Source organism: Toxorhynchites rutilus, chromosome 2 (assembly GCF_029784135.1).
Source record: "Toxorhynchites rutilus septentrionalis strain SRP chromosome 2, ASM2978413v1, whole genome shotgun sequence".
Lineage (NCBI taxonomy): Eukaryota > Metazoa > Arthropoda > Insecta > Diptera > Culicidae > Toxorhynchites > Toxorhynchites rutilus.
The window spans coordinates 112,184,753-112,209,668 of NC_073745.1; the positions used below are offsets into that span (position 1 = coordinate 112,184,753).

The 24,916-nt window shown below is 41.6% G+C and overlaps 1 protein-coding gene across 1 annotated transcript; it reads right to left on the reverse strand.

The window, feature by feature from the left end:
- Positions 1-267: 267 nt before the first annotated feature.
- LOC129770254 (uncharacterized) lies at positions 268-3,197 on the reverse strand. The gene is made up of 2 exons (XM_055772965.1): positions 347-3,197; positions 268-295 (listed from the first exon to the last, which is right to left on the reverse strand). Exon 1 carries the CDS (start codon positions 3,119-3,121, stop codon positions 683-685), a length of 2,439 nt encoding a protein of 812 aa, XP_055628940.1. The 5' UTR covers positions 3,122-3,197; the 3' UTR covers positions 268-295; positions 347-682.
- Positions 3,198-24,916: the final 21,719 nt, after the last annotated feature.

A 24,916-nucleotide genomic window follows, 5' to 3' on the forward strand; every position in this document is an offset into this window, starting at 1 on the left:
AAACATAATAATGTACTAAAAGCTAGAAAATAATTGAGCAACTAGCAGCTAGCAGTTATCACACCTCTTTTTCAAAATGAAATCGTGGGACATGTTGGATTTCCATTATCCACAATTAGCGACTTCATCATATGTCCCACGATTTTATTTTAGTCTTATCAATGCCCTATACTAATAAAGAAGAGGTTTGATAACTGCTAACTAGTTGTTAGTACATTATTATTGTTGGAACGGGAGTAAATATCCTTTTAAGCAATCAAAGACCGTGCGTTCTTGGTGATAATAGTGCTAAAAGCTATAATATTTATTGTAGTTCAAGGATTATACTTATTTTATATCCACTTACATTAATACTATCCTCCCTTTTAGGTTATATCCACAAATCAATATGAATTAATATAAATATAAATATTCTGTAATTCATTATATAGATATGTTTCAATTTAAATTCAATAATTTAACTTGCGATATAATGACTCACTTGGAAAATCGTGATAAATGTACACTAATATTTTAGCCAATGTATAATTTTAATATTTTTGCGTACTCAGTTCACTACCTCGTGCTATAGAATGAGACTTTCTTTGTTTTCTCATATTGCGCTCCGTCATGCGTTGACAGATAAAACGCATCGTAATCGCGTTCCGCTACGACCAAGGGGCTTACAATTCTCGAACCGTAGTTAGTGTAAATCTCGGTTACATTTCCCCGACCCGTAAGACTGGTCAGAGACCTCAAGACCAGTTTTACTCTGCTTTAAATCCAATCGCGCCAGCTTAGCTACTGGTCGCCGTACTAGACCCGAGGCTGTCTGCACCATGGCTTGTCGAATTCGGCCGTCTTGGCCAGCGATGACCTCCAGTACCCGTCCTCGTGTCCAACCATTCCGGATGCCATCTTCGACCACGATCACCAGATCACCAATGCAAATGGGCTTCACGTCATCGAACCACTTGGATCGGCGCGTAAGAGTGGGAAGGTATTCCCGGACCCATCTACGCCAAAATTGGTCCAACATCACCCGTCCCAGATTCCAATTACTTCTACAGGCAGATTCAGACTCCGCCAATGCTTGTGGTCGTTGAACCACGCCGCTAGAGCTCAGGAGCAAAAAGTGATTGGGAGTTAGAGCTTCCTGCTGTTCTACCTCCAACGGAATGAATGTCAATGGTCGTGAATTCACCACGCATTCGGCCTCAACTACCAGCGTAATGAGTGTTTCTTCGTTCGGAGTTCTAGTAGTGTACATGGCAGCCAGTGCTATTTTCACTGATCTCACTAGTCTCTCCCACGATCCGCCCATGTGTGGAGTTCCGGGCGGATTGAATACCCACTTGGTATGAGCGTTACTGAAAACTTCTGCCAATTGGTCATCAATCTTCGACATCTCTCTGCGCAGCTCGTTGTTGGTCCCCACGAAATTGGTGCCTCTATCGCTATGGATTTCAATCGGTGCTCCACGACGGTTTATAAAACGCCTCAGGGCCATTTTACATGACTCTGTGGAAAGAGAATGGACAACTTCGAGGTGCACTGCTCGGATGGTGAGGCACGTAAATAGTGCTATCCACCTTTTTGTCTCGCTTCGGTTCACACGTATGAGAGTTGGGCCGAAATAATCGAGGCCGACGTACGAGAAAGGACGCTCGTACGCACTCAGCCGGGCCGCTGGAAGTGGTGCCATTCGTGGTATTTCAGGAACAGCTTTCCTGATTCTGCAGAGTGAACAAATCTTCTTGATCTGTCGTACAATGGTGCGGAGATTAGAGATATGAAATCGCTGTCGCACCTCATTGACGACGGTTTCGGCGTTTGCATGTAGGTATTTGCGATGGTACCACTCAATTAGAAGTTGAGTTGCTGGGTGCTCTTTTGGCAGCACTATCGGACACCGGGTATCGTAGGATACACATGTGGCCGCTACAATTCTGGTGTCCAAACGAATTACTCCGTCAGTATCGAGAAATGGCGATAGCTTCCGGAGTTTACTCGTACCGTGCAGCTTTGCCTGCTTATCCGGGTGCTTGCTCTGAGCTGCTTTAAGCGTTTTCATCTCCTCTGGATAGCTTTCCCGTTGAATTTGCCGCCACAGACATTTTTCCGCATTGTAAAGCTCTTCTTGCGTTAATGGCCCAACTTGCAGCTCCCTTCCTTTCGCTTTCAGCATAAAATTCTCCACGTATCGTTGCACGTACCCAATTGTCCTCCAAAGACGTTGCCATTTGGAAAACCGTGACCAATCAATGACGACCTCCCCATTTATTGTCTGGTGGACTAAACACGATTTCATCTCCTCAGTCGTCGTTTCTAAGAATGGCTTAACGTCCGCTGGCCATTGTTCCTCCGGCAATAGAAGATATTCTGGCCCAGTAAACCAGCGGCCACTTGTTGATAGGCAGGGTCCTCGGCCCCACTTCGATGCTTCGTCTGCTACATTTTCTCTAGATGGAACCCAACGCCATTCTTCCACCTTCGACTTCGATAAGATTTCGCCAATACGACATGCAACGAATTGCCGATAGCTGCAGTGGTTGGCATTGATCCAGGCCAGAACTGTCCTTGAGTCGCTCCAGAATATACATCTGTCGATCGGGAGTGAGTGGAAATTCATAATGGTCTTTCGCAATCTCACTCCAATGACTGCCGCCATGAGCTCCAGCCGCGGGATAGAAAGCGTTTTGAGGGGAGCAACCTTGGTTTTCCCTCCAATGATTGCACATTGAATTTTCTCGGAGAACTCTGCCCGTAAATATGCTACGCAAGCATACGCATCTTCCCCAGCATCTACGAAGATATGCAGCTGCAACGACGAAATATCTTTCACGGATCTTTGCGGGAAGTAGCAACGTGGGATGCTAATCTGGTCTAAATACTTGAATTCTGCTGTCCATTGAGTCCACCGTTCACAAAGCTCTTTCGGTATCGGATCATCCCACCCTGTTTTCGCGCGCCAAATCTGCTGGATTATGATTTTTCCGAAAACGAGGAAATGAGAGAGTAGTCCGAGTGGGTCGAAAAGGCTCATAACGGCCCGCAAAATCTGTCGTTTCGTAGGATGTGCTTCCTCTTGTCCCACTGAGTAGGTGTATGTGAAGACGTCTTGCTCAGGACGCCAGTACATCCCAAGCACGCGCTCGGTTGAGCTAGCCTTATCCAGCAGAAGGCATTTTTCTGAACCAGGATTTCTTTCCCCGACCCGTTTTAGGACGTCTTTGGAGTTAGAAAGCCACCTTCGAAGATGAAAACCACCGCGTGAGTGAACGTAGCTTACATCCTGAGCCAATCTCACAGCTTCCTCCACACTGTCCGCACTATCAAGGTAATCATCAACATAATGTTTCCTGATAATGGCATCGGCTGCAGCGGGGAAATCTTGTTCGTGTTCGGTCGCATTTACATTTTTGATGTACTGTGCTGTACATGGCGAACAAGTGGCGCCGAATGTCGCCACGTCCATGAGATAGACTTTCGGTTCCTGATTCGGATCATCTCGCCAGAGAATTCGCTGAGCATGTCGGTCTTCTTTACGTATCTGAATTTGATGGAACATTTCCATAAGGTCCGCACAGATCGCAATCCGTTTTTCTCGGAATCCAAAAAGAACTCCAAGCAGGCTGTTTAATAAATCAGGTCCCTTAATAAGCATGGTGTTCAAGGAAACGCCATCCACCATCGCCGCAGCATCACAAAAGATCCGTATTTTAGACGGCTTCTTGGGGTGTATGGTAACACCTAGCGGTAAGTACCACGTTTTGCGTGGATCCGCTTCTTCGAGCTCCTCCTTCGTCGCTTCGTGCAAGTATCCCTTTATCCGGTATTCCGCCAGTTGCCTCTTCACGCTATCTCCGATCACCGTATCGCTTCGAATACGCCGTTCCAAGCACTGCAAGCGACGCATAGCCATCGCATAACTATCCGGAAACTCGAAGTCGTCGAACTTCCACAGCAGACCACTTTCGAACCGCATGCCAACCCGCTTCGTCGTTTCAGTAAGAATACGAGTCGCCCTTTGTTCCTCCTTCGACTGTGGAAACGATGCAGCTGCAACTCCCACATTGTCGACCGAGAAATATTTTTCTACCATCTCGTGTAGGCCCTGATCACGATTGCATTCACAAATCAGGAAACTGTGAGCGTTTTCAGCGTTTAAACTAGAACCAAATATGGTCCACCCCAACCTAGACTTCGCTGCGATGGGATCACCTGCTCTGCCCTCGCGTATTTTGAGAGTGGCCGTGACATGTGCATGATTGTTTCCAATAAGGATACGAGGGTGTGCATTAGTATAGTCCTTTACAGGCAGACCCTTCAGATGCGGAAAGATTTTGGAAAGCTCCGCATATCGCAAAGTCTGCTGAGGCAGATCCAAGCTGCTCACCGTACGGACATCGGCTAATGGATATTTTACTAAATCGTTACCACCGGATATCTCAAGTCGGACTCGTTGTGATTCAGCCTCCGATCTTTTTACATTCGCCGTCCATTGAAGGCACAACGGGAGTTGTTCTCCCGTTACCCCAAGCTCCTTCACGACTCCTTCGTCTATCAGCGTTGTCGAAGAACCGTCATCCAAGAATGCGAACACAGAAACTGAACGGTTGTTACCATACAGCGTAACGGGAATGATACGAAATAAAGCCCGCTTCTCAGTTTTGTGGTAGCTTACAACTGCCTCGGATTCTTTGGGGTTGCTCTTAGGTGGGATAGAATGAAGCAACGGGTGATGCCTGAACTGACAGCCACCTACTTCACATCGCCGCTGTGATTTGCAGGGTCTTCTCCCGTGAGCGCCTAAACACTGCCGGCAGAGGCCGTACTGTTGGATCGTCTTCCATCTTTCTTCCACGCTTTTCCTGCCAAAAAGGTGACATTCCTTCACCCTATGGTTGGGGTCCTGACACAGAAGACACGCTGGTTGGGATGAACGATTTTGATTCACAGGAGTATGTGGGCCCTTCCCTTGCTTCGACGATTCTTCCACCGTGTGGGATCCGCAGAAGGACTTATCTTTTAATAGCTTTTCGGGTTTTACTGCTCGATGCTGTTGGACTACATGCTGTCTTGGATCGAAAAGAGTAACGTCCGTCGCCGCCCGAACTAGCATGGACATATATTGACTGAATATACGAATATTCACCTCTCCACAACGTTGCTTATACAACGACCAGTCGAGTTTGAGATTCGCGGGAAGTTTTTCAACTAATTCGGAAAGCAGCATCGGATTATTGTAGTGTGCATGCTGACCGCCAGCTTCCAGGTGATCGCATAAATTTTGCACTGCTACGCCGAACGCAATCAGCGAATCGAGGCGATCATGCTTAGGCGGTGGGACTGATCTAACCTTCTGCAGTAGGGTATGGATGAGCAATTCTGGTCTTCCATACATCATCTCCAACGTCGCAATTACGTGTGGAACACCTGCTGGTAACAGTAAGCGACTCCGTACGATTTCAAGGGCGTGACCCCTTAAACAGCGTTGCAGTCGGGCTAAATTTTCTGCTTCCGAGTACCCACACACTTGGGTAGAGTTCCGATACGAGCTGATAAACAGCGGCCAGTCTTCAGGATTTCCCGAGAAAGGTGGCAGTTCTCTCGACATTACTTGTCTGGCTGCCAGTTGCTGTGGTGTTGGTCCTAATCCAAACCCAGGTGGCAGTGCGGAGCTCGTGGAATAATGAGGCAACCCATACTGCCCAGTTGCTGCTGGTTCGGAATTTGTCAAAAATCCGTACGATGATGGTATTTGGTTGCCCTGGTTCGATGGAACTCCCTGCAGGTCTGCACCTGGTAGACCTCTACGATCTAATGGATGTTGCTGTACACTATGTGTAACTTGTGGATCATTCGCGTGCACCGTACTATACTTGGGGCCGTCGAGCGTCTCAATCGCATTTGACGATATACCAGTGACGCGATTCAATGACTGAGTTTGATAAACGGAGGAAAAGGGAAACTGATGTGACGACTGAGCTACTTGTGGATCATTCCGAACAGGAGTCGGCGTATCGCTATCAACCGGAATATGTTTGCTACCTTCTGTTTCTAATCCCTGGTCACTACTTGGCTTACTTATAGTATTGATCATTCCACAAAAATTAGTATCTGCATTCGATCCTAATGGAATATCTGCTGCGGTTAGACTTTTCGAGAGTTCCAGTTGATTCCTGTTGACCACCCGCGAGTGCACCTCCGGCTGAACATTGTTTCTAACGGTAGTCATGGTCGCGACGACAGTCGTCTGTACTGCTTCAGGCGATACAGCTTTTCCTACCGGCTCGGTGGTATGTTGAGGTTCAATCTTCCACTGCTCGACCTTACTGAAACTGCTTTGTTGGGACCGTAGGCTTATCCCATCATTGCTTTGATCGTCCAACTCTTCCTCTTGGATTCGGAATTTCTCGTCCAAGATCGCCTTCTCTAGGCGTAATTTGACCTGCTCGATCTCGGCATCCTTCAGTAGTCTCTCCTGCTCATGTCTTAAAGCTTGTTCTCGACGTTCCTGCTCCAACATTTTTGTGGTTAGAGCCTTTTCGGCCTCGAGTTTTTCAAGCTGTAAGCGAGCCCTCCTTGCTCGTACGCTGGAGGTGGAAGAAGCTGCTACACTGCTGCCCTTACTGGTGTTTCGCTTAGGCGACTTCGTCCGGGATCGACCATCGAACGGAATCGTGGGTGATGGTTTTTGACACCTTGGGCAATTGAAGGTCCGATCTGCTGCGCTTATACCTTCATCAACACCTACGCAATCGTAGTGCCACCACACCTTACAGTGACAGCAGGAAACCATACGCTGATCGTTGGGGTTATCACATGCCGGGCATTTGGATTCATCCGGTGTAGCACAACGTGCGCTCCTTGTCTGACGGGATGACATCCTCGCTATTAATCTTTTAGATTTTGTTGGAACGGGAGTAAATATCCTTTTAAGCAATCAAATACCGTGCGTTCTTGGTGATAATAGTGCTAAAAGCTATAATATTTATTGTAGTTCAAGGATTATACTTATTTTATATCCACTTACATTAATACTATCCTCCCTTTTAGGTTATATCCACAAATCAATATGAATTAATATAAATATAAATATTCTGTAATTCATTATATAGATATGTTTCAATTTAAATTCAATAATTTAACTTGCGATATAATGACTCACTTGGAAAATCGTGATAAATGTACACTAATATTTTAGCCAATGTATAATTTTAATATTTTTGCGTACTCAGTTCACTACCTCGTGCTATAGAATGAGACTTTCTTTGTTTTCTCATATTGCGCTCCGTCATGCGTTGACAGATAAAACGCATCGTAATCGCGTTCCGCTACGACCAAGGGGCTTACAATTCTCGAACCGTAGTTAGTGTAAATCTCGGTTACAATTATGTTTAATCACAATTAAACCGTTTAACTTAAAAATTTTTTTACTTATTTTATTCACAAAGTAACAACGTCTCTTAAATCACTTAAAAACATCGACTTCGCGCTCCGTTCCCATAATTTTTGTCGAGTGTAGAATCAACGACATAGTATTACATGCTAGGAATACGATTTAGAAGCACAGTTTTATTTAAAAGCTAGCTGACCCGGCAAACTTCGTCCCGCCCAAAATTAGTGTGTTGTTATCAATACCAATAACATTCACGTTTTCTAACTATGAGCAAGTTCATGGGTCCAATCGCAGAACTTTTCATTGATTGATCTTCTATTCGACCTAGTTGAATTTACCTTTTACTATAAAATGCATAGTATTTCTAACAAAACTCATCATTATAATATCAAATTATTTTCAGACACAATTCTAGTTCAAGATTTTTAAACCACTTGCAAATAACATGTTTCTCCGTTACATGGAATGAATGTTTTATTCAGAAAATATGATAGAATAAAGACAGCCCTAAATCGGACAATTCCAAAACCTTCACATGCAAAATTTGGTTTAATTTGCTTGATTGATTCTCGAGTAATGTAGAAATTTGTGTTTCATTTGAATTGTAGCCCCCCTTTAGAGAGGGGGGGGGGAGAATCTAACCACCATAGAAACATTTATTGCACCCTAAAACCTCAATATGCCTAATTTGGTTTCATTGGCTTATTTAATTCTCGAGTAATGCAGAAATTTGTGTTTTATTTGTATGGCAGTTCTCCCTTTGAGAGGGGAATGGAGAGTCTAACCACCATAGCAACATTTATTGCACTCTATAACCTCAATATGCCTAATATGGAAATTAGAGAGGGGGTGGAGAGTCGAACCACTATAGAAACATTTATTGCACCCTAAAATCTCATGCCTAATTTGGTTTCATTTTCTTGAATAAAGGGTGTGTCACATCAAATTGCATCACGGAAAAAACGCTGTAGAAATTCGCCCAGTAGACCGATCCTTTTGAAAATTTTAGACAGTAAAATAAAAACTATTAAACAACTTTTGACATTTTCTTTTTATTCATACTTCGAGCCCAGGCCCGTATGCTCGCACCTTCCTCTTTACCCCGTCCATAAGGTTCTGTACAACGTCAGGTTGTAGTTTTTTTTTGAACAGAAATCCATTTTCTCTTGAAGTCCGCCTCCGATTTGACAACTTTTGGGTTCTTCCGGAGGGCCTGCTTCATAATCGCCCAATATTTCTCTATTGGGCGAAGCTCCGGCGCGTTGGGCGGGTTCATTTCCTTTGGCACGAAGGTGACCCCGTTGGCTTCGTACCACTCCAACAAGTCCTTTGAATAGTGGCACGAAGCGAGACCCGGCCAGAAGATGGTCGGGCCCTCGTGCTGCTTCAATAGTGGTAGTAAGCGCTTCTGTAGGCACTCCTTAAGGTAAACCTGCCCGTTTACCGTGCCGGTCATCACGAAGGGGGCGCTCCGCTTTCCGCAAGAGCAGATCGCTTGCCACACCATGTACTTTTTGGCAAACTTGGATAGTTTCTGCTTGAGAATCTCCTCCGGAACGCTGAATTTGTCCTCTGCGGAGAAGAACAACAGGCCCGGCAGCTGACGAAAGTCCGCTTTGACGTAGGTTTCGTCGTCCATTACCAGGCAATGCGGCTTCGTCAGCATTTCGGTGTACAGCTTCCGGGCTCGCGTCTTCCCCACCATGTTTTGCCTTTCGTCGCGGTTAGGAGCCTTCTGAACCTTGTATGTACGCAGGCCCTCCCGCTGCTTGGTCCGCTGGACGAATGAACTTGACAAATTCAGCTTATTGGCGACATCCCGGACCGAACTTCTCGGATCACGTCTAAACTGCTTAACTACGCGCTTGTGATCTTTTTCACTGACGGAGCATCCATTTTTGCCGTTCTTCACCTTCCGGTCGATGGTTAGGTTCTCGAAGTATCGTTTTAGTACTCTGCTGACCGTGGATTGGACGATTCCCAGCATCTTACCGATGTCCCGATGTGACAACTCCGGATTCTCGAAATGAGTGCACAGGATTAATTCACGACGCTCTTTTTCGTTCGACGACATTTTTCCAAATTTACGAAAAATTGACAGTGAAGCATGGCCAACGTGATCTTTACACTCTTATCTGATTATAAGCGAGAGCTGAAGATATAATTCCTAAAAATTAAATTTCTACAGCGTTTTTTCCGTGATGAAATTTGATGTGACACACCCTTTAATTCTCGAGAAATTTGTGTTTCATTTGTATGGCAGCCCTCCCTTAAAGAGGGGGGTGGAGAGTTTGACCACCATAGAAACATTTATTGCACCCTAAAACTTCCACATGCCAAATTTGGTTTCGTTTGCTTGATTAGTTCTCGAGTAATGCAGAAATTTGTGTTTCATTTGTATATCAGCCCCCTCTTAGAGAGGGGGGAGAAGTCTCAAACTATAACGAAAAACTTCACCGGTCCCAAAAACCCTACATACCAATTTTCATGTTGATCGGTTAAGTAGTTTCCGAGTCCATAAGAATCAGACAGACAGACAGACAGCCAGAAATCCATTTTTGTATATATAGATTATTATTGAAGTATTAATTGAATCCTATTTACACTTTTTCCATGTTACACAGACTATTACCATAATAGGCTCACTTAACACGAAGCTCCAGGAACACCATTACCATAATGGGCATATGGAAGAATTTTCGAACTAAAATAGAGTATTTATTCGCATTTCTGCAAGTTGGTAACATATGTCCTCCATAATTGGTACAGTCACCCTAGATCCATTCACCATTTTCCATTTCTTTTGGTTCCACAGTTGTCTGGCTGCTGCGATGCCCTTTTATATTTGAGACAAAAGGGTAGCAGAATGCAAAATATTCGAACTCGATCGGATTGTGAAATCCGATTACCAATCAGGATCCGGAATAGGGGTGATAGTGTTTTATCACCAATCAATGTCTCAAACTGTATGAATATTCTCGCTCTGTCAATTTCTAAAATTAAAATTTGCCGAAACAAATCTCGGACATTTTATTGGTTGAAAGGATCAGTTGTGTATCTCCTTTAGACCATAAAACGTTTAACACAAGACCATTCCGTATTTTCGCGACATTCTGTGTTTTTAACGACAGATTATGTCTCCAACCGCAAATCAAACATGTGCATACATTATAACCTCGATTGATTTGCGGTTGCAAAAATCAAATCATCGCCCCCACGATTCCATTCCGATTTCCGATTTCGATCTGTCCTTCGACTGAGTGATACCGTTTAAGCTCCCAAACTCAGCGGGAAGCAGCGGTGAATGGGTCATCAGCATTATTTATCGCCAGCACGGGGCAATTTACGAACCAGTATCGTAGCGCACAGCGCAGCACATTTATGCCACGTTGGGGGATCTGACGCGATTGGCATCTCTCAGAGGAAGCGATCTTCGAACGGTGCGCAATGATTTCTGCTCGATCATACCCTCCTACTACTGTTTTGTTGTCGTTGACGTTCGCCAACAGCTCAAAAAGACGATAAGAGCCAACCATTCTGGAGTCATCCTCTTCATCACGCGCCCGAATCAAGTGACTCGCGGATCTTGAATCACTTAAATGGATAAAAGTGCGCCCTCGTCAACGGTTGGTCGAGGAGGCGAAAAAAAAATAATTTCCAGCATCACGCAGACCAAAAAATGGAACATTGCGATCATAAAGCGATAAAAATCAATAAAATCATCCCGGGTAATTTATGGTGACAGTCAATATTGACGCTGAGTTCAAGCTGAAGATGCTGCGTTGTTGTAAGAAAGACGAAAAATGATATGATTTGGGTGCGTTATTTGCGTAGTAATCGTCCACGAGTCGGTTCATATATGGCACGCTAATCGCAGATGAAATCTAGTTGACGTTTGTTTGCTTTTAGTCTTCTGAATATATAACTATTAAGTATTAGGAAACTAGATTTCTCTTAAAACAAACCCTGCTTTTGCCAATTCCCACAATATCCGCGAAGCATTCGCGTACTTCAGAGTATGAAAGGAGCACCATAACTCAAAACACCCCTCGGGGTGCGTGACGCTAATTTGCAAACACTTCCCGCTCATTTGTTGCATCAACAAACCATTATGAAGGAATAAGTGCTTCCCCTTCGAGAACTGCAACTATATTTCACGCTTGTATCGACACGCAATGCACAATCCTCACGTAAAAATGGGAAATATTTACCACTTACAAAAATGAACCGACAGCATATCATGTGAGCTATGAACCATGCGACAAACCTCTTCTCCTACCCCCCAGAAGCGCACAAAACATCACGGTATGGAAAATTTATGTTGACACCTCGGCGCGTCTGGAGGAATTAAATACATAACGTGTAGCGAAAGGGAGATAAAAGCTGTATTTCAGAGATGAGCACGAATGCGCAGCCATAAATTTTCAATCTCACCATTTGAGCTATTAAGGCAGAGGGACACACAAATAGTCAATGGCGTTAACTTTGGGTGATGATGGTATGATTAATATGTATGGTTGCGACTAGTGGACATAAACGGCAAATATGGACGATTCCGAGCTGAAGATCATCATTACACAAGGATGAATGCTACTAGTACCATACTGAGGCAACAAATATCGCAACGGAAGCAACAGTGATATTCCAATGCGATTAGGACACTATTCATTCCCCATGCTGTAGAGTCCTCCAACCAACTGGTCCTTTACATGCCTCTACTAGGATCGTATTCAGGGAAAAGGCAGTAAGTCACGCTGCAACTGATTTATTAACTTCTGTAAATAGCATTCTCCCCTATCATAACAAAAACATAATTCCTGACAAACAAAATGGTCGCTCCGAGAGTGAGATGCGACTAGTTTAGGGAGATAATAATTGACTCCTCATATTAGAACTCAGCACTCGAACAGACTGGATGAACATATCGTTTAGAGCCTCTGTCTTCTTGCAGAACTGCCAGAGGTATATGATTTGGACGGCACACTTCAATTATCAGTCAGGATCTCAGAACTGTACCAGCGATCGCGCCAAAAGTCCGAGCGCTATCAAGTGGCACACCCTCATTCGGAGTTCGATGCCCCAACCCCACACAAAGGAACTGCAGAGAGCTCGTCCCAATAATCATGATTTGTTGTGTGATGGACACATCGAAATGTGGAATTTTAATTTTCGTCGCGTGAGGATTGCATTGATATCATCTTCAACCCTCGTCGTTGTTTCGCATGCAGGCGAGAGAAATAATTTATCTTCGTTTTTAAAATGTTCATTATAAGTAAATTTGACAGTTGAATGTGCACCGTTGACATGTGGTACGTGTACCTGATCCGGTCGGCACGAGATCGGTGACGCCGTAACTCCCATAAATGGCATTTTTTACATGCAAGGATACATTTTACGTGTTTTTATAGAAATACTCCCACTTTTTATCAAGACATTTATTTGTTGGTGACCTCAATCACATATTGTAATACAACAGATGAAATAAAGGTTATTTGAGACTGAACGTTGATCTCGTTGATTAACTTTGTGCAAAAAGAAATGATTATTGTTTTGGTATTTGTTTCAATTTAACAAATGTTGGAAAAATGAAGAAGGGTCTGAGCCTAGGGGCATGGACGGAAGTTTGACGTAGGACTGTGATCGTTCAGAACACTTGGTTATTTTAAATGTAATTTTTTCATTGTTCAGAAATCTGTTAGTTTTACTCTTTTGAAACTCTAAATAGTAACCCTGAAAAGAGCCGTTTGTTGTATGTACTCATAACCTACAAACGGTTTGTAACGAACAAAGAAAGACAATAAGCTTCTGGCAGAAAGTTCAACTGTCTAACTGAAAATGATTAATAAATATCAGTGGTACGCATAACATGGTGGAATGGTAGATGAAGTATAAGTGAATGGATAAACAAAAAAAATATATCGTCATTGATTACATTGAACATTTACAATTTACAGGGAAGAAACGAAAAAAACAAGTTGAAAATAATCACGATTTCGTGATATTTTGCAGGTAAAATACACATGAAATCATGAAGTTGCTTTATTTTTAATAAATAGCTATGGTATTGTGATTTCTTTCCATTGTCTTATTCTTATTATTGGGAATCGAAAGCAGTAGCTTTTTCAATGAAATAATGTTCGTTTGCAGACAATCACAATCAAGTCGTATTGGTTCTACTGCTCAATCTATCATAGAAGGAATTGAGTCATTGAGAATTATGAATATGAGTCATGAAGATTATTAATATTTCATTTCGTTTTATTTTTGTGATGCGATGTAATGCCGAACTCAATAAGTCCTCGCTGCCTCCTCCTAATTAATGAACGATCACTGTATGGGTGACACTATTCTCGTTGCTTTGATGAAATCTTGCATGAAGTTGGAATGATGCATGAAATCTTGCATCTGATTACTTGATGATTTGTTAGATAGCAGGGTACGTTTATGAGAAGATATCCTGGACTCGAACTGTGTCCGACACGATTCACTTATACACTCTCAACTATGACATCTTAGCTTCGACAGAAAGCAGCAATCGCAAAGCAATTCGTAACAAGTGTTTTTTTTTTGTTGCGAATATAACGTGTTTTGCTACTTTTTATTTGTAAATACGTCAATAATACGTGAGATAGAGGAATCAGTGAACCATTAAAGTTAAAATAATGGAACTAATACCCAGGATGTGTTGTTTCTGTGTTGCTTTTCAAAGTGGTCTTTTTACGGCGGCCCGACTGCGAAGAAATATATATAAAATATTTCCATTTTCAGATAACTCTATGGCTCGATGTGTGGTACCCGGATGCGTGAGCGTTCGGTCATTGATACCCGGGCTCGAGTCCAACTCGAATTATGAAAACATATCCAACAAGTTTTCATTCAATCGATCCCCAAGGGATGTGACTATTCGAAAGAAATGGCTTCGATTCGTAGGACAAGACCTAAACAGCAATACTTAAAACATGTACATTTGCTCGCTTCACTTCAGTCCAGATTGTTTCATTCATATCGATGGCTTAGAAGTACAATCTTGTCGAAAACTGATACAAAAGGTAAATTTGAACAAATCCATATTATAGTTACAATTATTACACAAAAATGTTTATTTTTAGCTGTTCCTACTGTCAGAAAGGCCAACGATTCTCATGCCTCGGGAAATCAAAACGGACGGCTCACCGAAAGGTTTTGATTGACATCAAGCAAGAGTAAAAAACATAAATCATCCATAACATCCGCGGAAATGGTCCAGTTTTCTAATAGGACGAAACATGACTATCCCGCGAGGGATATTCCATCAAATGAAATCGGGAGCAGCACTATCATCATCTCTAATGAAAAACCTAGTGATTCTGCTAGTTTTGATAGCTTAATTCAAGCACTGCAGTAGGAGGTATCGGAGAGCTACAGAGAGCTTCAGGAAGCTAAACTCTGAATAATCGAACCACAATTTCCCCTAGGTTTTGATTAGAAAAAAAATTGTAAGGGGTTGTATCTAGGACACTACCGCATATTTTCGACGTAGAATTACGCAATTATATTATGCAATCCACTTGTTTACCACTTCGAATAATATTTTAGAATGCATCGACATTTTTGTAAAGGGTGTGTCACATCAAATTGCATCACGGAAAAAACGCTGTAGAAATTTAATTTTTAGGAATTATATCTTCAGCTTCAGCTTATAATCAGATTAGAGTGTATAGATCACGTTGGCCATGCTTCACTGTCAATTTTTCGTAAATTTGGAAAAATGTCGTCGAATGAAAAAGAGCGTCGTGAATTAATCCTGTGCACTCATTTCGAGAATCCGGAGTTGTCACATCGGGACATCGGTAAGATGCTGGGAATCGTCCAATCCACGGTCAGCAGAGTACTAAAACGATACTTCGAGAACCTAACCATCGACCGGAAGGTGAAGAACGGCAAAAATGGATGCTCCGTCAGTGAAAAAAAACACAAGCGCGTAGTTAAGCAGTTTAGACGTGATCCGAGAAGTTCGGTCCGGGATGTCGCCAATAAGCTGAATTTGTCAAGTTCATTCGTCCAGCGGACCAAGCAGCGGGAGGGCTTGCGTACATACAAGGTTCAGAAGGCTCCTAACCGCGACGAAAGGCAAAACATGGTGGGGAAGACGCGAGCCCGAAAGCTGTACACCGAAATGCTGACGAAGCCACATTGCCTGGTAATGGACGACGAAACCTACGTCAAAGCGGACTTTCATCAGCTGCCGGGCCTGTTGTTCTTCTCCGCAGAGGACAAATTCAGCGTTCCGGAGGAGATTCGCAAGCAGAAACTATCCAAGTTTGCCAAAAAGTACATGGTGTGGCAAGCGATCTGCTCTTGCGGAAAGCGGAGCGCCCCCTTCGTGATGACCGGCACGGTAAACGGGCAGGTTTACCTTAAGGAGTGCCTACAGAAGCGCTTACTACCACTATTGAAGCAGCACGAGAGCCCGACCATCTTCTGGCCGGATCTCGCTTCGTGCCACTATTCAAAGGACTTGTTGGAGTGGTACGAAGCCAACGGGGTCACCTTCGTGCCAAAGGAAATGAATCCGCCCAACGCGCCGGAGCTTCCCCCAATAGAGAAATATTGGGCAATTATGAAGCAGGCCCTCCGGAAGAACCCAAAAGTTGTCAAATCGGAGGCGGACTTCAAGAGAAAATGGATTTTTGTTCAAAAAAAAAACTACAACCTGACGTGGTACAGAACCTTATGGACGGGGTAAAAAGGAAGGTGCGAGCATACGGGCTTGGGCTCGAAGTATGAATAAAAAGAAAATGCCAAAAGTTGTTTAATAGTTTTTATTTTACTGTCTAAAATTTTCAAAAGGATCGGTCTACTGGGCGAATTTCTACAGCGTTTTTTCCGTGATGCAATTTGATGTGACACACCCTTTATTTGTTTTTTGTGTTTTTCCGTGAGATTATGCATAAAAACAACGTTTTTTGAAGAAAAATTAAAATCGTCGAAAATTAACATGGGACAACTATGCGTAGAACGGTAGTATACGGTTTGACATGGAATGATTGTTCAAATTTTTCGCATCGATTTTTAAAAATTGCAAAAAACAGGTTTATTGTAGTGTTTTAGATATTCTGAAATTTTGCTAATATTGCAATAAATAATAATTACTTACTTCATAAAGTTATGCACCAAATTTCAAATCTAGCTTTAGGAGAAAATTGAAAATTTTATTTGAATAAGCACTAGTTATGTCATAAATTCTTTGAAACGAGTTTAATTTTTATGCATCAACCTTCGAGAGAGTTTAAAAAATTACATAATCATATTTAAAATATTATAGGTATTCACTATTTTTATGTTTCTTGAGATATCTCTGCACTTGCTTAACCAAAATTCAATGGCTATATACCATTGAATGGATAATTAAATACTTGTTTGAAGAGCCGTGAGTAGATTTAGGTTTCATTTTGTAATTTGTGAGAAACAAAGATTTGAAAAACAGGTCTTTTAAAGCGTTATCACGTCACAAAAATAGAGCATTTTTTTAGATTATCAGATGAACTTAAGTTCAAATATTTTTATTCTTGGGTTCCTCTTAGCAAACAATGAGGGTCAACAACCCACAAAATTTGGTTAAGATCGGTCCACAAATCGAGGAGTATCAACTGTCTCAAGAAGTTGTTGTCACGTTACGCAAAGTAGACAATCCATTCCAGCGAGACGTGACAACAATTTGACCTCCAACAAACAAACTTTTTTTACGTTTTCGTGTATATATCGCACAAAATTAAACGATGATATAGTTAACTTGATAAATGATTTTCTACAAGAATCATCCGTTTTCAACGAATTCGGAACGCTGTAGCTTCGATATAAATGATGACATGAAGATAAAAAAAAGTTCATTTTCAAGCTGCGAATTCCTAGTTTAGGATTATCGTACATATTTTAGATTTGAAAAATATATTCCCAATAAGAATCCAATCAACCTGATTATTTCGCTTCCTGTTGATTCATAGAAAGATTCAGTAGAACCTTTCACTACAGAGGCATTCTATATCGAATGAAAAATTATCCGTTAATTTCGAATTAAATATCATGAAATAATGAACGCACAGCAAATCGATGGTTAAAAAACGGCCCACCCAAAACATAAAAATATTCTATAACGGGTGTTCAATAAAAAATGAGAATTTTTTCAATCACATATAAAAAAAATATATATATTTTTATTTTCATCGATTTCAGTATTTTTCATTAATAACATAATGTATTTTCTTCAAAAAAATGTCAGTGAATGTTTGAGTAAGGGCCGTGGTCTGCTGTTCGACGCAACTTTGTCGCGATGCTCTCGCAAGAACGTTGTACGGCACTTACGTCCATTTTCCGGATACAATTCCGGATTCTTGTAGTCAGTTGCTTCGTGTCCTTGGCCCTCTAATTGTTTTTATACACTAGGGCACTGAGTGAGCCAAAGAAATCCTCTATTGGGCGGCACTGGGGCAAGTTTGTTGGGTTACGATCTTTCGGCACGAATGGTATCAGCGTCTTCTTGGCGTAATGGGAAGACGCCTTGTCCGGCCAGAAGACGTACTTCCCATCCGCGTGATGCTCGTTCACGAAAGGCAGCAGGATTTTATCGAGACACTCTTCTCGGTAGATTTGTTGGTTGATTGCCAGACCGCTCGGCTTAAACCAAGGCTTTGAAATGCCCCGTTCGAAAATGGCGATGTACAACATAACCTTTTTTTCAAACTTGTGCTTGACCTTGTATTTCATTTCAGGCGGTGTGGATGACTTGTCGCTGGAGTAGTAATTATCATTTCCTGGAATATGCGTTTTGGACAGCGGAAAATAGCTTTCGTCGTCCAGAACGAAAGACGTCCCAATATTTTTTGGTCATCCACCGACACTGTGATTTAATCGTCTCAATCTGCTCCTCCGTGTACTCCGGCGACCTCGTCTTCTTCCTGCAGACGATTCCTTCCATCTTGAGGGTCCGATGGATCAATACGTGAGAGCAGCCATATTTCCGACCGGCGTCACGCAGCCTGGTTGCGTCCTTGTTGTCAAACAGCTTCTTTAACGATGTCTTCCTCTGCTTCGACATTATCGTCACCGGACGATCACTTCCGACCTTCCGCTCTACGTTCAGGGAACCCAGGATACGATATACCGTACTGACAGGTACATTTTCTTCCTTAAAATGTGCCACCGTGAACTTTTTTCCTTGCTGGAAATGCGTTTCGTAGAACCGTACAATGCGTTCGCGGAGCACGTGCTGTTTCGACGCCATCTTTGCTTTGACTAAATTCAAACTAGCAAAACCAAACACGTCTACTGTTTCTAGGGATCCCAAAGAGCTATTTTCTTGGAGAAAGAAAATTTTACGCTTTTAATTTGAGTTACTGAAATTCTCATTTTTTATTTAACACCCGTTACAAGGTCCTGTTGTTGATTTGATAAATGCATTATTTTGTAAAAAAAAGTAACAGCGTTTCAAAAACCACTCAAAATTTTCGATGTCACCCCCCTAACGTTGTCCACGTGCTTGAGTGTTACAATCACTATTTGTTTACTTACCTTTTAAGTATCAAATTTGTGTTTCGACTGATTGGTTTGGTATCTACCAGCGAATTGATTCGATGCAAGAGAGAGTCATAAATCCCTGTCTGCTTTCGCTGCTGAGATGAACCATTTCAGCCTCCGTCGCTACGGAAATGCAATCGGTCTTAAGGAAGTATTCTAGTGTAGAAACACAAATCTCGGACTTTTTTTCGAGCTCCGAAAAAATAACACAAAGAATATTTTTACTATCCATTATATCATTATTTGTTCATCTATCTTTTAGCAATAAAACAAAAATTGAAAGGAAAAATTATTAATAATTAGAATAGTATATATTAGAATAGTATAAAGTAGTGATGAAGGGAGGGAGTTCAAAAAAAAAAGTTGTGCCATGGCGTACACGATTCCAGCCCTTCTGGTTATCTGGAACAAAACAATCGAACAGAATCAGTAAAGATGCCGCTATCGCATGAACCTCGAAAAAGTCAAAAACATGTTGTTTGGCAAAATGGCGGGCGTTTGAAGAAAATAATTTGGTTTAAAAAATTTTTTAGGTTTCCCGATTTGTTTAAAATAGTTAAGTTAAGAAATTATGATCTTTTATAGGTGCATGCAATAGAGAGGTGCATACAGATTGCATTTATTTGAATTCGACATAAATCGGCTCTGTAGAACTTGAGATATCGTGTACGCCAGTTTAAAAAAAACTAGTTTCGAGAAAACCCCATTTGAAGTTATTTGTTATGGCCGTACTAGATAAGATACCGCATCACTAAAATGACTATAACTCGGGAAATAATGGGATTTTCGATAAGTCCCTTCTAGGGTATATTCTTGAATGTCTGAACTGCAGAAATATGAAGAAAAAAAACAAGATTTTTTTTCAAATTGAAAATGCAAGGTTGAAAAAAGAAGCAGAGAATGATTGAAATATTCTCAAAATCAGCTACATGATTCATAAGTTAGAAGCTAATCTCGATAAGTCTGACAAAGCCGCCGCAAGCAACCCAGATTGTTGGAAAAGCGTTCACATATTTAGGTCTAAACTTTTCTGAACTTGTGGAATACACCGTTAAATAATATTGCTTGTAAATTGAATTATATTAATATTATTATATATTATATATATATATATATATATATATATATATATATATATATATATATTAATAACTCAATAAATTAATAAATCACCCCATCTTCGATATTTTTTAAAATAATTTTATGAAAAATTTTAATTAATTTTTTTAATCTCGAGAACGGTTAGTCCTAGGATAAATTGTATATAATAAAGTTTTTCATGTTGAATCGTATATAGATTCCAGATTCCAGATTTCACATTATTTTTATTAAATGACTAGCTGACCCGGCAAACTTCGTCCCGCCTAAAATTTGTTTTTTTGTTATCAACACCTTCAAACATTCACGTTTTCTTACTATAAGCAAGTTCATGGGTCCAATCGCAGAACTGTTCATTGATTGAACTTCTAATCGAATAAAAACAGCCCTAAATCGGTCAATTCCTTCCTCGAGTTCTGCTCTTATCAAACACCCGGCGATCCTTTTTTTGGTATAGATAGAAGAAGGTATAGGAGTGTGTTTCATCACATTAAAATCCTTTTCCAGTTTCGAACAAAGATCAATTTCGCTAGCGCAAACATCAAATGGACTAACAGCACTTGTCACTATGTAATTGTAGAACATATGGGAATTTATTTTTCCGATTTTTCCCTTTTTCCTTAAGAGTTTTCCGAAAATTTTCAATTGATATGTTTGGAGGGGTGTCATACCATAATAGAAACATTTATCATACCCAAAAATCCTCACATCCCTAATTGTTCTTGATTAGTTCTCGAGTTATGCAAAAGTTTGTGTTTCGTTTGTATGGCAGCCCCCCTTAGAAAGGGGGGGTAGAGAGAATAACCACCGTGGAAACTTTTATTGCACCCTAAAACCTCCATATGCCTAATTTCGTTTCATTTGCTTGATTAATTCTCGAGTAATGCAGAAACTTGTGTTTCATTTGTAAGAAAAGGGGGGGGGGGGTGGATCTAACCACCATAGAAACATTTATTGCACTCTAAAACCTAAAACCAAATTTGGTTCCATTTGCTTGATTAATTCCCGAGTAATACAGAAATTTGTGTTTCATTTGTATTTGTATTTGTATTTGTATTTGGGAAAAAGTGGAAAAAATGCATGGAATGGCTGAATTATATGGGCGAAATATATAAAGCACGCTTACCGGGTAAAATTCTCCCCAAAACTTCGATGAAGTGAAATTCAAATATAGGGTTGGGGAAAAAGGAATGTCGTATTTCTGATCGAAATTTGACGCTTTATTTAACATACTTAAAATTATCCAATTTTAGTCAAATATGTGCCGTTTTGTTCGCAAACTTGTTGCCATTTAGAAGGCAACTTCATTATCCCCCCCCCCCCCTTTTTTAAAACCCCCCTCTCCTTGTTGCAAAAAACTCAGACAGTCAGTTTTCGCAAGCCTCTTTTGAGGCCAACTTTGTATCACCAAGAGCGTTTTGCATGGAACAGAAGAGATGATAATCACTTGGAGCCAGGACTATACGGTGGATACAATAGGACATCCCATCCGAGCTCCCGTAGCTTCTGGCGGGTCATCAAAGATGTCTGAGGCCGAGCGTTGTCCTGGTGGAAAACAACACCATTCCTATTGATCATTTCTGGCCGCTTCTGGTCAATCGCCTGCTTCAATCGGTCAAGCTGCTCACAGTAGAGAACCGAGTTGAGGGTCTGGCCATACTTGAGCAGCTCATAGTGGATGATTCCCTTCCAATTCCACCAAACTCACAGCAAAACCTTCCTGTCTGTCAATCCGGGCTTGGCGATGGTCATGGGCTCACCGCGCTTCGACCACGACTTTTTCGCTTTAGGTTGTCGTACGTGATCCACTTTTCATCACCAGTCACCATCTCCTTGAAAAATGGGTCGAGTTCGACATTCCGTTTCAGCAGTGCATCGCAGGCGTTGATTCGGTCTAAAAGATTTTTTTTGCGTCAACACGTGGGTCACCCATACATCAAGCTTTTTATGGAATCCAATCTTCTGCAAATGGTTCCAAACGGTTTTATGGTCTATACCCAGTTCCTGGCCAATCGAGCGAGTGCTCTCATGCCGGTCTACTTGGATGATGTCAACGATTTTATAGGTCTCCAAGACGATTGGCCTACCAGTACGGGGTGTATCTTCGAGAGCCACTACACCAGAACGAAATCGATCAAACCAACGCTGTGCTGTGTGAATCGTTACAGTATCGGGTCCATAAACTACACGACTTTTTTCGGCCGCCTTCGTTGCAGTTTTACCTCGCAGGTAGTAAAACGTAAAATATGGCGAATTTCTTGCTTGGTGGATTCCATTTTTGACGCGTTATAACTTGAGACTGAAAAGGACAATCACAACACTGTCAAAACGACACTTGTAGCACAGATTGTCGTCTTTAAATAGCTGTATAGTATGAGCCGATGCGATAAGTACAACACAAGATATGTTTAAGTGTTGCCATATATTGACAATATACGACATTTCTTTTTCCCCAACCCGATATAAAAAAAAAAGTTTGTGTGCCGAGGAAAACAAGAAATTAAAGTTCACTTCATTCGCATGGATTTACTATAAGGACGTTTCGGAAATACTTCTCAGTATTCGAAGATTTGTTTTTCCCTTCGTAATCGACATTGACCGAAAATGTTGAGAATAAAGTTTGAGAATCAATTGGGAAATTTGAGGGTGATTTCCCGGTTTAGAAGTATGTTTAGATTAAAATTATATGTATGATAAATTTCCAAAAAAAATTCAATTGGCTTGAAAGCTGATCAGCTGATATTTATCAACATTACTTTTCTCATTATCTTTGATCAGTTACGAGTTTCAGCTGTATTTTTTTCTGTGAAAAATACTACACAAGTTCCATTTTGTCTAAAAAAAACTGTCACCTGGTGAACTCGAATTTTCCCTTTTACACTAGTAGCTCCAATTGCGCCATGAGACTTATCATTTTGACACTTTTGCTAGGTCTGAAAGGCTATCGATAAGATTTATCCAAAAAATTCACAGCCTCACCATGTTCCTCAAACAAACCACTGCAACTTGTTTCCCGACACAGTATATCCCACCGAATCATCAATGAACTGTCAAACGGCAGCGCACCATCCCTCAAATTAAGCCGTTTATTGCTCTCACGATTTGATGCAAACTGTGCGCCGGTAACTGCAAAACCCATTCTCACAGATCATTCCAGGCTCCATAAAGTTGTCCAAATGGAGCCCCTAGCCGCCGCACTGCTGCTGCCCCAACTTAGCGGGGCTGATAATATTCGTGATAACTCTATATAACACATTAGCTCCATCTCATATTTCATACAAATTAAATTTTATAACCCTTTTGATTTAAACACTTCATCGCGCTGTTGTTTCCCTTTTTGGGTCCACCGCGCATGTCGGAGGTTTATTTGCCTTTTTATGGCCCCTTCTTCTAAAGTAAGCAGCGCTACTAGTTCAATTTCGTCCCATGTCCCAATGTCTTTCTCTACATTTCAGTTTTATCAGCCCCGTCGGAAGGCTTGAGAAAAACAGAAGTTCCACTCTCACTCCACTTCAGAAACGATGCTTCAACAAGTCCGAGCTGGTTACGTGGACTGTTACGGCGGCCAGACTGAGGGTTTAAATTTTCGTCCAGACTGGAACTGGAGCTGGCGAAAATATGAATGAAAGGCTAAATGATGTTAGTTAAAATAAAATGGCAGCAATCAAATTTATTAAACTGGATTTCACTAATGAAACATTTCAGCGCCGTAATAACTTTGATTTGAAATATCGCCTATTACCGGTACATATTGGGACGAACTCCTGCCAGATATTTGAGGCAAAGGCTCTGTCCGCTGCTGGATAGCTGGATTTATTGCGATTGGTTCACTGAAACTATCGCTAGTTGGGAGTAGAAACTCCATAGTTCATGAACAACTCGGCAAGGGACCAGCCCTCGGAATCGCATCCACTTTTGCTCCGTTTCGCTCCCATGATGATCGATGGGACGACGAAACATTACATGAAATATGAGAATAAAAGCATAAAACTGTTCCATCTCTTACAACATTCCCCGCCGGCTACCACTATTATACTATCGCGTGGGGAATCTTTCTTTCGCAGGCCGAAGAAAAAACAAAAGCTCCGAAAGTGAACTTCTGAACGAAGGCAGACTTCGATATAAACTTTCCGTATCGTTAAATTAGTTAGTTTTTAATGATTTAGCGACCGCGGGCTGCCGTCATAAATTAGAGAAAATAGTTTCTTAATTAGGCGAGCGCTGGTTTCTGTGCCATAAAGCCAACATATTTACCAAAATGGCAGAATATATCGATATATGAATATACGCTTATGAAAGGCGGGAGTGTGTTACCAATAGAAGCACAATCATATAAAATGGAAACCTCCGCGGCCAGTGGATGTTTTTCGTTGGATAGAGACTGACGATGCGCTGGGAAAAGAAGAGCCGTAATCCTATCGCAGGACATAAATCAGTTCGGCTCAGTGTCTGCTTGTGTGAGAAACTGATTCTTGTGGATGATGTTGCATGAAATTCGTGAGTCTTTGAAGTTTAAACCAAACGATGGGATTGTGCTTCTGTTTCAGTTTATGCTTTTGCCGTGTTTGTTTGACGCTAAACGGTCAACTCTTGAAACACCTCAGTTCTGCAAATGATACATGTCCTCCCGAGTGGTCGAACATTCACGGTTCATACGATCCACGGATTGTGTTCATCGTTAGCCTCTGTTTCAGAAGGATGATTAATCACATTTCGGACTTCATCCGCAAATTCAAATGCAATTTCGTACGTTTGCATCGGGAGCATTGAAAATTGTGTAGACATTCATCCAGAGACACTACATTCGTTCCGGTAATCCTGTTGAGCATTTAGAGATAACCGAAAGGATCATGGACCGTTTGGTTACGAACATTAAATACT

Bases quoted from the DNA above. Each gene is read 5' to 3' on its own strand.
- LOC129770254 (XM_055772965.1), bottom strand. From the start codon at position 3,121: ATGTACTGGCGTCCTGAGCAAGACGTCTTCACATACACCTACTCAGTG.